Here is a 12,449-nt window from a genome sequence, read left to right as displayed (position 1 = left end):
CGTTTGAGCCTCCACAAGAACCAATGAGGTTCATTCTCGTGTTACGCATCACTTTTGAACTTCCACAAGAACCAATGAGGTTCATTCTCGTGTTACGCATCACTTTTGAACTTCCACAAGAACCAATGAGGTTCATTCTCGTCAGGCAGGTTCAGTTGAGCTTCTGTTGATGTTCGCTGATCAATGTTAAAATGTCAATAAAAGCCTAAATTAAATCTGTTCATCATATAAAGTGATTGTGTCTCTTCAGAAATGTTTAACTAAACCGCTCAATTCATATGGATTAGTTTATCAATCTCTTGATGAACTTTTTGAAGCATCAAAGTGCCAGTTGCGTAGCTGTTGACAGAAAGTTCTCAGATTTCATAAAAAATATCTTCATTTGTGTTCTGAAGATGAACGTTGTAGGCTACCCTATTGTAATTTACTAACCCATCCTTGATTAGACAGTATGAACAGTAGGAACAAGACAACACAAATTGATGCTAATCTATAGCTAGTTATAAATGATGGTATTAAAATGAACTAGAAGTGTGAAAAGTCCAAAAACCACTACATTTAATGACTGATTATAAATAATCCATTATATTCTGAAAGGTATAGTCAAAATACGAAGTCATGTTTTAGTGAGATATTTAGAAGTCATTTCACCTTTAAAAACGTTTTAAGAGGAGCTCGATTCAGTTATAGGCGTGTGTTACATCAGAGATGGTTTGGTTACATTCATTCACCCACCCACCGACAAGTCCCGCCCTTAACCTGGTCATCCTTTGCTATGATTGGTTAGCGCGAGTTACGAGCATTCAACGATTGGACAGATCAGAAGTCATTTATGTAGCCGTAGAAACAACAGCAAACAGAGATCAAATCAAGGGCGTGGCTTATCAGAATTCTAGTGGGGACAAAAAAACGCCCCTTTAGTTTTTCTGACAGAGGAGTTACGTAGCCTGCATGACAGCACTGACATAACATTCAAGATCTGGATTTCAGCTAGACGTACTGCTAGTGCCTGAGCGTGGTGTTGTACAGCAAAATCTCTGTTTCCAAGTGCAATCGACCAAGAGCCTTTCTACTCGCCGCTATGTCTGATGCTATAAAAAATGTGGCAATATTCGGCTGCACGGGGATGACGGGGTTAGCGACCTTACCTATCGCAGTGACCGCAGGTAAACACTTACACGATGACATCTGGGACAGCTGATATTTTAAACTTCTCCTGTGCTTCACAATATTGCAGTGCAGCAGCTGTCTTTGACCTAGCAAAGACCTTGTAAAACAGAAACTGTTGTGTCGAAAGTTGAATTTAATAATGAAAACAGGATGCAAATGAAATGAAAATGTGAATGAAAACAGGATTAACATTGTCTTTATGAGTTGTATGTTAACAAGTGTTGAACTTGCATTTTATGTGCATCGGCATTTCGTTGTTAAAATGATATATTTGTTTTAGTTGTTTTGCTCCCACTTTATGCATTGAGATCACGAGACTTTTGCGAAACTTCTTAGTCATGCATAATAACTAATCTGCTGAGTCACAAGAGAATGCATTTTAAAGATAAGTTACACCTTCTTGTCGGTTTTTATCTGGACATTGCAGAGGTCTGAATCCGTTTGCCTCCACTTTAGCTGGATTATTGTCATTTTTGTTTAGAGTAAATAACTAGATGAATAAATTCAGTTTTCATGAATATGATACAAATTGGTGGCAAAATTGTGGTCAATTTGTGTTTCTTTTTAAATAATTTTTAAGGGAACATTCAGTGAAAATATGATAATCTAAATTTCATAAGAGTGGATTTTAAAATAATTATTGATTATTTTGGCTTTACTTAGCTTGATTCACACAATTTGATTGATAGTTGGGGAAATCTTATGCACTGTAAAAATGTTAAAGTTCTCAACTAATTATTGTTTAGTAACTAGTTCCACAGAATTTTTACGTTCACTCAATTTCTCTCTTCAAAGTGTTGGTTCAATTGTTATTTTTTAGTTGGCCCAAACTTGACTCCAAATTACAAAAGTATGTTTGCTCAACTAGTTTTATAGTTCATTCACCTAAAATGTTTTAGTTGGCCCAAACTTGACTCCAAATAAAAAAAAAGTATGTTTGCTCAACTAGTTTTATAGTTCATTCAACTAAAATGTTTTAGTTGGCCCAAACTTGACTCCAAATTACAAAAGTATGTTTGCTCAACTAGTTTTATAGTTCATTCAACTAAAATGTTTTAATCAGGATTTAATATTTTGGGATAATCATCCTGACCAAACAGCCATCTTGCATGATCTATTTTGCCGATTCTTCTCACGTCTTTGATTATTTGCGGTTACAGGTTACAGTGTGACTGTGCTGGTGAGAGACGCTGCAAGGCTTCCTTCAGACCACAAGGCCTCCAGAGTGGTAGTGGGAGATGTTCTGAACAAAGAAGATGTGAAGAAGACCCTGGAGGGTCAGGATGCAGTCATCATCATTCTGGGGACAAGAAATGATCTCAGTGAGTTTACTTAAAGGGGTCATATAATGCCAAAATTCATAAGGGGTCATATAATGGTCTAAATTTAAAGTTTGTAATATACTTTAATAAAAAATTCTCATTAGTATTGTAAGAAAACACTCATTTTACCTGGTCAAAAACAGCTCTGTTTTCAGCACGCCGTTTAAGTGCATGTGTCTTTAAATGATAATGAGCTTTGCTCACCCCGCCCCTCTGTTCTGTGCGTACACCGTAACACAATAACACAATAACCATAACGCGTTGTTCATTATAAACGTGGGATTATGAATTATATTGAGAACGTCGTACATAGAAAACATGCCGTAATGTACCCTGAGTGTAAACCTTAGCCGCATTCATCGTGAAGCGTGCAGCAAGCGATTTGCAAAGATTAATATAAATATTAATATAAAGGTTAATAAAACGTTACACTCACTTCTTCTTCTGGAGGTGCAGCAGGAACACGAATAGTTGGTACCGATCCTTTTTTCAGGAGCAGCTTCTTAGCAAAACCAGCTTTATATTGACCTCGTTTGTAAAGCAGTCTGGTGTGTGAAATGATTCGCGCAAACATGAAAGCATTGACGTTGATCGTGGGGAATATTCCCTTCGAAAACAAGGGAACGCTGTGTTGAAACGCTGCTGTCAATCAACAATCGTGGGAGGGGCGTCCGACCGTGTGACGTTACTAGGTCGAACGGCTTGATTTGAGACGGGGGAAACATATAAGGAGATTAAAAAAAAAAAACACTGGATGGATTTTTATCATTTTATGATGGTTGTGTACAGGCACTCAGTGTTCAAATTGAGGGGGGGCTGGGGGGGTCCGGGACCCCCCATAAGCATCAAGGGACCCCCCATAAGGCCCAAAAAAATTACCTCGGGGGGTCCCCTGGTTTTTCATTAAAACTAAAATAATAGAAACATAATTTATTAGGTAATATATATATTTTTTAATCAAAGTATTTCGCTGCCGCTCCTATTAGAAAGTAATTCAAATTAGATTTGCGTCTGAAAAGACGCTCAAATTTATAAACAGATACATTTTATTGATCGTGCCATTTATACGCCAATAATTTTATTTTTATTTATTTTTGCGTGTAAATGATACACACTGCAAACCCCTTGGGTAGGATTAGGGGTGTGGAGTACGTGCGTATTACACGCCATAAAGTGCGTATCATATGCACGCAAAAACTATTTTTGGCGAATAAATGGTAGCCTACGAGAAATAAATTTCGTGCTAATAGATAAGCACTTTTACTAGAGTCTGGCAGAGTGGATCCTCATTTTCACCTCACAATGACAGTAATATAATATTTCTTTCTTTTATGATTGTTTGGTAATTTACTGATCTGAATAGAATTTCGACATTAACGGTTGTCCGGGACACGTGCGTGTGTTTTTTAAGGGACAAGTGAAAGAGAATTGTAGCCTACTTGTCCAACCGGACAAATGCCCTGATTAAAGCAATTTTCAATATAAAAAAAAATCAAATAAGAAATAACGTAGGCCTACTCGGTTTGGCTACTAACGTAACCTCAGTTCCCTGAGAGTAGGAAAAGAGTATAGAGCGTACAAATTAGTGAAAGAAATGCCCTTTATAAAGCTAAAAAAATTATTCTGATAAGAGTGTTTTCCAACAGTGATGTAATGAAACATTGACAATTTAAGTTTGAAGGGAGTATATAGGTTCGGGAGGTTAATTGGCGGGTGGGTTATTTATTTTTAACAGCAGATTCGGGGGACTCAAAGTGCACCAGATTAATGAATTTATCTTTAAAATGTACAAAATTTTCTTCCGGGGGGGCATGCCCCCGGACCCCCCCAGAGGTACCGAGCTCAATCCACAAAAATACTGTGGGAAACTCAGTAGGCTATATGATGGTCTACGAAAAATACACATTTTATTATCTTATTAAAATACATGATTGGGATTTTAGCACCCAGGAAAAACCTGCTCAACTGCAAAAACACTGAAACACTAAAAGTTAAGTAAATGAAATTATAGTATTATATGAAATAAATAAATGGAAATATGTATATTATTCGTTTTTTTGGGGGGGGGGGACCCCCCAAGAGCTTTGACACAATTCGAACACTGCAGGCACTGCCAACACACATTTCAGTACAATCAACTTGTAAAAGTGCATGTACCATATTATGACCCCTTTAACCTAAAAACAAATTCACTTAGTAATGTAGCTATTTTTGTCCTTGGTCATATACACACCATTAAAAGACATGAATGAATTTTACTCAAAATTTTAAGTAACGTCAGCATGAAAACACGATTTTATTTACCTAATTCGATGTCATTTAGGGTGTGTTCACACTTGTAGTTGCGGTTCACTTGGTTTGTTTAGTCCGGACCAAAAAAAAATTTGTCCTGGTCCGCTTAGCATTCACATTGGCAATTTAACACCGAACCTAAAGGCATCGGGTTATGTTCACTACCTGATTGGTCGATTTTTATTACGTACTGTATATTTTGCAACAGAACTTACCAAACATCCAAAACAATGCTGTGTGCTGGGCTAAATGCGCTCGTTGTGTGTGCGTAGCTACATATGATGGTATTCTGACCAGCTGAGAACTCGTGAAGAGCTTATAAAATGTGTAAAGGAGTCAACATAGTGACAGGAATCCCTCAAAAACGAAGATCTGCTGCTGGGAGACGCAGTTCTGATGCCTGTACTGAACCGTAATGGGCAACATCATTGTGACCATGATGAGAAAAAACAGGTGTGCTTGAGCATTCTGTCCTTTTTAGGGTCGCATCTTGTGACATCATGTCCTGTGTTGCGTTCATATATCATTCGAACCGCACCAGAGTTTGTTTGGAAGTGGACCGAGACCCATCTTTTCAGGAGTCTCGGTCCGCTTGTTTGGTGCGCACCGGGGTTCAGATGGCAGCGCTCACACATGTTCAGATGAAACGCACTACCAAAGCAATCACAGCAGGGTCTGTTTTAATCGAATTAAAAGATGCCAAGTGTGAACAAACCCTTTAGAGTAAAAAAGTAGGACGGGACTTGATTTTATCCATTAGGAATTTATTGTGTTTACCGGTGAACTAATTGCACATTATTAACTTGTTGTATGAAATTTTGTTTGCTGGTCCCACAACAATGATGTCTGAGGGAACACGGAACATCCTGGAGGTCATGAAAGCTCGTGGAATCCGCAAAGTGGTTGCATGCATGTCAGGTATCAATGTCTGAGGTGTTTCGATCCATATTTCTCCTTCATTAGTGTGTAAGTGCATACTTGCATATGAAGTATTTGTCATCGCTCTCTCTTTATCTTTTCACAGCGTTCCTCCTGTGGGATCGTGCCAGAGTTCCTCCTCGTCTGGTGCCGGTCACTGAAGATCATGACAGAATGTACACTGTCCTGAAGCAGTCAGGACTGGACTATATAGCAGTCATGCCTCCACATATTGCTGGTAATTAGCATTAAGTGACCTACATCCCTAAAATATGAATTTCAGTTAAGTCATGAAACTCTAGATGGCGCAGGCGGATAGGTCCTTACATGACATTTAGCAAGCAATCACATCATTGCCACAAGGCGCAAGCTGATTGGCTTCTGCTGATCCTGCAGCCAATGAGATTGCTTTCTCAACATTTAAATAGTCTGGTTCATTGTCTGTTGTAAGCCAGTCCTGTCATGATTGAATTGTGTTTAGAATTGCTGTTTTGGTTAGTTATATTTAGCTGCCAGGACCTTCAACACTAACAGTTGATCAAGAAATACTTTGATTCATTTTTGTTGTCTTTCCAGATGACAAGCCTCTGACAGAAAAATACACCGTGACTGAGAACATGTTAAAAGGAAGAGTCATCTCCAAATATGACCTGGGCCATTTCTTTGTCAAGTGCCTTTCCACTTCTGAATGGGATGGAAAGACAGTCGGAGTTAGTGGAGAATATAGTTAATCTACTCAGGGCTTTGTTTAAGTGCACTCAGTAATTCTAGTGTATTTTGCAGTGTCCAAAATGACTTTATTTTTGAGATGCTGTTCACTGCGGAGAACTTGACATCCAGCTCCCCCTCTCTGGATGTAATGGGTGCAGCTTGAAAGTCTCTTTCCCTAAACAGAACTAAGTCAAGCTCCACCCATTATGTCCAGAGAGGACATCATTTGGCTCTGCAGTGAGCAACATAATGTTAACTGAGAAAGATTTTTTTTTTTTTTTTTATGAACAAATATGCTGCAAAGCAATAATTGTACTTTTAGTTAATCATTGTTTAGAAATGTATTAAAATGTTATTTTTTACTTACTGAAAAACAGATGGTTGGATGGAAAAAAATACTCTCTGTTTTTGTTTTGCCTTATAAAACATTGAATTAAAATCCAGGTTATGTAATGTGCCTACTTCTTTTTTTTTTTTTCTGTTTTTAAAATAAAGATTTTAGTGCTTGTTTTTTCTTGTTACTTATGTGTATTATTATGTGGCCGAAAAGTATTTTTTTTTTTTTAGGTGTTTGTACCTTTAAGAACTAGTAAGTACTTACACAACTACAATACCCAGCATTCCTGACTCCGGCGTGACGTCAGGACTGATTGAATCACTGGCGGGACAAAAAAATTCCAGCAGAGCAAACGAGTCCGACTCTTCGGCAGCGTTATACAGTTTATAGGGGTCAAATTACTGTATAAACTTACAATACTTACATCGAGTTTGGAGTTGGTTTACATACTTTACAGGTGAGTAAAACGTGTGATACAGACAGTAGTGGATAGTCACCATGCTAAGCTAGCGCACTGATTTCTGCTCACACAAACTTCTGGAAACGGGCAGATGTAACGTTAGTGATAATGCCTAGTTTATTTTTTCTAACGAATTAAGTTACTGTTTATATACAATTCAGGATTAAAAACGATTCTTGGGTTATCGCAAAATATACAGGCCAATGTTGTCTTCGAAATACAGTTCGAAAGAAGTCTAATGAAGTTAAACACGATAACGTTACGTTACATTCTTTTTTCTTTTCTTTTCTTTTTTTTTTTTTTTAAACATTATGCATTCTGTCCGGAAGTTTAGGTGCGTTTTAGGTGATTGTATTAAATATTATAGGTCAAAATGACCCCCCACCCCCCCCCCCCCCCCCACCCACATATTTTTCTCTTGGCACAAAATCTCATCTCAACTCTTTATTATTGTAATTTTATCTGAATTTGCAACATTCGTGTGATTTAGTCAGTCAAAACAGTTTTGAGGTTAATTTATCTAATTTTGTGCCTGTGGAAAATGGTGATCTGTGACATTATGTTGAATATCAAAGTTTTTGTGTGTGTGAATTTGTTAATGAAGGATTTGTAGTCACATTGATTTCTTTTAGATTTGTGGATTGATTTTTATTTGTAAAGATAACTGGCACAAAGGCCCCAAGTGGCATGTTGTTAATACCGTTATGTTATTATTTTTTAATGTATTACTTATTGTAATTCTTGGAATTGTTATTGAAAATTTCCATGAGTTAGATGTTCATTTCATACGTCATTGCTATTCATTAAAACCTATAGGCTTATTGAGTAAAAATCGCTCAATTAGAATTCACAATTCATTATATATTATAGTATTTTATTAATTCAAATATGGGCAATTCAATATTTATATATTCATATACCTGTAAGTAAGTTATAGAAAAAAATTACCTTTTATATTAATCTTTTTTACTCCGTCAATTAAATTGCCAAAACACAGAATAGTTAAAAATACTAAATATATTTTATGTCAATGATATCAAAAGTCATAAGTGGCCTTCAGCTTCTCCCCACTGTTATTTTTAATATAATTTAGATACTATTATAGTTTTTCTTTAAAAAAAAAATATTTTTCCGTTTTAACTTTTTTGTAATTCTGGTGTGTTTTGTCATTTTTAATAGTTTTTTTTTTATTAGTTCTATTTCAGTTTTAGTTATTGTGGTCGGCCTACATCTAGTTAAACTAAATGAAAGAGAAGTGTTGCTTTGGCAACTTGCTGAAATAAAATGAGTTTAACTTTTGTATATTTTGTTTTCAGTTAAAATGTATTTGATTTCAGTTAAAAAAAAATTTTTTTTTGCTAAAATAGAAAAAATTTATTTATTTATTTATCTTTATAACACATTAGCTGATGTATCATCATCCAACCTTCACATGCTAAACCTGTATCTAAATATGTTACAGTTTAAAAGTAAATGCACGTTGTTCTCAAGCAGGGGATTTTACTCTACGGTACAAAGTGTCTATTTTGTATTGATGTAGGAGCAGTTCACCAGAACATTTCCTCATAAGAGCGGTCTTATATCTGCACTATAAACTCAAACTCGCTGTTGTTTTGCAGGGTGTGAAATGGTGGCCAAAGGACAGAAGCGTAAGCTCCTCCAGCGGGAGGTCGAGGGAAGAGGAGGAGCGTGGGAGAGTCAGCTGCAGTCTGTGCTGGACATCTCCATGGAGAAGTTCCACCGTGACCAGGCCCTCGTGGAGCCCAGCTTATTACGCTCGGTCCTGATCAACAACACACTGCGGCAGGTTCAGTCCGAGGTCCGGGCGCAGGTGGAATCTCTCTCCGCTGTAAAAATTCCCACTAAATCGCACTCCGGGTTGGAGCCCGATTGTCCCAGCGGGTCCCCTTCGACAGAGCATAATGCTCCTCTGTTCTCGCTGAATGATGAAAATATGGAGGAGGATGTCATGGCCTGGACTTCAGAGGAGGATTTCTCTTTATCTTCAGCCATCTCTGTGATTCTCAAAGATCTAGATACGGTCATAGATGCCGGTCAAGGGCCTTGTGCGCCTCCTCGTGCTCCGCTCGGCTCTGTGGAGAATCTAACAGGAGATGGCAGGCTCACACAGTCGAGTTCGAGGACTGAAAGAACGTCCAACGTGGTGCCGTCCATCAAATCAGAGGCGGCGTGTCTAGGTGGTCCTCAGGACGTAGCTTTAGATAAACTTCTCCTGGACATCGACGCGTCTGTGTTTGAACCGGAGGTGAATCTTCTGCAAGGTTTCTCCGTCACGGCCGACGATCTAGTGAAGTATCTACCATCCCTGTCCAAATCTCCATCTGCATCCTCTTCCTCATCTTTAGACTCTCATGGTCAGGCCACGTGGGAAATCCAGGAGATCGAGCATGTTATGGACATCCTAATGCGAACGTACCCGCAAAGCTGATTATGATGTTGAAGTAATAGCTGGTGTTATTTGATAAAAACAGTTTTTAGAAGACATTTCCATTGAAATAGCACAAGGGATTGAATAAGACTGTTCTCTACCGGATTATGATTTGCTACCTCATGTTTGCCAGCTTGTCGTAGTTGATTTCAATGTCAGCTGATAGTTCATAGCAGTCATTAGTCCTCTTGATGAAATATAGATATGCATATCTCTAGTTCTGTTGCGAGAAATGAAAAGATTCATTCCTGAACGAAGTGCAGAAAAAGTCCAGATGACTTTTAAACCGTTGTTTAAAATGTCTCTCTCTAGATATATTTGTTACTTTTAGAAATGATATTGTTCACAAAGAGATGCACTTTTCCATCAAAGTCAAATCCCTGAATTTTAGAACGGATGCTTTGATATGTCGTTCTGTCCTGAAGATTGGATTTAGATGGACTAAGGTCATTAAAATATGAGATTGTGTATATTTTTTACTTTAAAGATATTATAATATGCAGTAATTTTGTCTTACATGAGCATTATGAATATACTGGTGCTGTTTCAGCAGACAAAACATGTAGTTGCCTATGCAAAATATTTACTATTGACAGTATGAAATTATAATGCAAACGTTATCTCTCTTTGTATTCTATTGTTATACGTCAAATAAAGTGGAACTTGGTGACATCAAGTGGCTAAACGAGAAAGTATGTTCATGAACGTGGATCACAAGAGTGAAATGCCCTTTTGAACCAAATGCCATGCATATGACTTAATATTTTAATGAGGATAATGATTTCATGTATGAAAGGCGTTTAGACGAACTTGCTTAAGAAGTTACAAAACAAGACATCCATACCATTTTACAGCCATAAGTCTACAGGAAAAGGATAAGCCTTTAAAGTTTATGAAATATAGTAGTGGTGGAAAAATTACACATTTAAAAAAATCTTGAAAATACATTTTGATAAAAAAAACACATTTTTGCTTTATTTCATATATCACTATTAGAATTGCTATTATAAGTCTTAAGCAAAAACATGAACAAGAACTACATGTGTGAGAGGAAGGAAACTTGTTTATTCTGTTTATAGGAGAGATAAGGGTTTTTTTTTTAGATTGCGCAAACATATCTACTAACTGTCATGTTTATTACAGCTGCTCTCGAACCCTACAGGGGATGGACAATACAACTCAAACTTTCAGACCACATTAGTTTATTAGTATGTAGGGGTGTAACGATACCCTCATGTCACGATTCGATACATATCACGATACTGAACTTACGATACGATATTATAGCGATATTTCAAGACTTATGATAAAAATATACTGTTTATTAAACTGATAAATTTGATATTGTGTGTATAAATGAATATTCTTGGACTTGGTGCTGGAAACCCAAAGCACAGGACAATAGAGACACCAGAATAAAAATATTCATGATTCTGAAGCTGAAAATACAGAGTTATTTTAGACGAATATGTTTCTCTGTCACTGATTAGATACATTTAAAATAATGTAGGCCACTTTTTTTACACAGATATTGCATTATTATACATTATATTCAACATTATATATAATATTTTAATGTAGTACTGACACTAAAACTCTGAAAACGTAATTTTTTTCTCACATAGTAATTTTTATTTTGGGTGAACTATTCACGATACATATTGTTGCATTTTTGTATTGCGATATATTGTTACACCCCTATTAGTGTGGTGTAGGGCCTCCTTTTGCGGCCAATTCAGAATCAATTCGTCTTGGGAATGACAGATAGAAGTCCTTCACAGTGGCTAGAAGGATTTTGAGCCATGCCTCTTCCAGAACAGTGGTACTATATGATGCTTGTGGAGGAAAACACTTCCTGACTCACTCCTCCAAAAATATCCCAAAGTGTCTCGATAATATTCAGATCTGGTGACTGTGAAGGCCATGGGAGATGTGCAACTTCACTTTCATGTTCATCAAATCATTGTCACAAGTCTTGCTGTGTGTATTGGTGCATTATCATGCTGATACACGGCTCCAGCTTCAGGCTGTTCAGTGTTTGAACCATTAGGTGCACATGGTCCTCCAGAATGGTTTGGTAGTCCTTGGCAGTGGCCATTAAGCACAGTAGGGAATGCCATGATATTGCAGCTCAAACCATCACTGATCCAGCCCCGTTCTTCATTCTGGGCACGCAACAGTCTGGGTGTTAAGATTCTTTGGTGTTTCTCCATACTGTAACTCCCATGGATGTGGGAAAGACAGTGAAGGTGGACTCATCAGAGAGCAATTCATAGATTTGCACTGTTGGCAAAAATGAAACCAACTGTTGGCATTGGCACGAGTGACCAGTTGTTGACAGCTGAAAACCCATCTCTTCCATGAGCACTTAACCTCATAAAAAATAAAAAATAAACTTTCCTTTTCCTTTAATCCTCCCTTATCGGGCTTATGCTACTCAGACCAATGCCTGAAATTCGTATTTTGAGCACTTCTTGTGTTGTTTTTGTCTCTTCACGATGACTCGCTTAATTTAGAATAGAATAGAATAGAATAGAATTCAACTTTATTGTCATTGCACGTCACAAGTACAAGCAACGAAATGCAGTTTGCATCCATCCAGAAGTGCTTTAGCAAGAATATAGATATATTACAAAATATAGATATATTTTAGATATGTTACAATGTACACGGTATGAAGGAATGTTATGAGTGCTATAACTATAAGTATATACAGGCTATAACTGTAGTAAGTGTACAAGCTATGTACAGGCTATGAACAGGTTATACGTATGGATATAAATAAAAGAC

The 12,449-nt window shown here is 37.2% G+C and overlaps 2 protein-coding genes across 2 annotated transcripts; both read left to right on the top strand.

The window, feature by feature from the left end:
* The first annotated feature begins 927 nt into the window (after nucleotides 1-927).
* On the top strand, nucleotides 928-6,923 carry blvrb (biliverdin reductase B). The gene is made up of 5 exons (XM_084409465.1): nucleotides 928-1,166; nucleotides 2,331-2,494; nucleotides 5,615-5,702; nucleotides 5,809-5,940; nucleotides 6,279-6,923. The coding sequence occupies exons 1-5, from the start codon at nucleotides 1,082-1,084 to the stop codon at nucleotides 6,431-6,433; spliced, it is 624 nt and encodes a 207-aa protein (XP_084265591.1). The 5' UTR covers nucleotides 928-1,081; the 3' UTR covers nucleotides 6,434-6,923.
* Nucleotides 6,924-7,043: 120 nt separating this feature from the next.
* Nucleotides 7,044-10,335, top strand: sertad3 (SERTA domain containing 3). Its single transcript, XM_084409464.1, has 2 exons — nucleotides 7,044-7,207; nucleotides 8,830-10,335. Exon 2 carries the CDS (start codon nucleotides 8,838-8,840, stop codon nucleotides 9,657-9,659), a length of 822 nt encoding a protein of 273 aa, XP_084265590.1. The 5' UTR covers nucleotides 7,044-7,207; nucleotides 8,830-8,837; the 3' UTR covers nucleotides 9,660-10,335.
* The last annotated feature ends 2,114 nt before the right edge of the window (nucleotides 10,336-12,449 follow it).

Source organism: Rutilus rutilus, assembly GCF_951802725.1.
Source record: "Rutilus rutilus genome assembly, chromosome: 5".
Classification (NCBI taxonomy): domain Eukaryota; kingdom Metazoa; phylum Chordata; class Actinopteri; order Cypriniformes; family Leuciscidae; genus Rutilus; species Rutilus rutilus.
The sequence above is the reverse complement of the archived record's forward strand: the minus strand, read 5'-3'. Positions and strand labels throughout refer to the sequence as shown.

What these genes read in the sequence shown, in the direction of transcription:
- blvrb (XM_084409465.1), top strand. Translation starts at nt 1,082, where the DNA reads ATGTCTGATGCTATAAAAAATGTGGCAATATTCGGCTGCACGGGGATG. An exon ending in GGACAAGAAATGATCTCAGT is followed by an intron (nt 2,495 to 5,614) that starts GAGTTTACTTAA and finishes TTGTTTGCTGGT; the next exon opens with CCCACAACAATGATGTCTGA. An exon ending in AGTGGTTGCATGCATGTCAG is followed by an intron (nt 5,703 to 5,808) that starts GTATCAATGTCT and finishes ATCTTTTCACAG; the next exon opens with CGTTCCTCCTGTGGGATCGT.
- sertad3 (XM_084409464.1), top strand. Translation starts at nt 8,838, where the DNA reads ATGGTGGCCAAAGGACAGAAGCGTAAGCTCCTCCAGCGGGAGGTCGAG.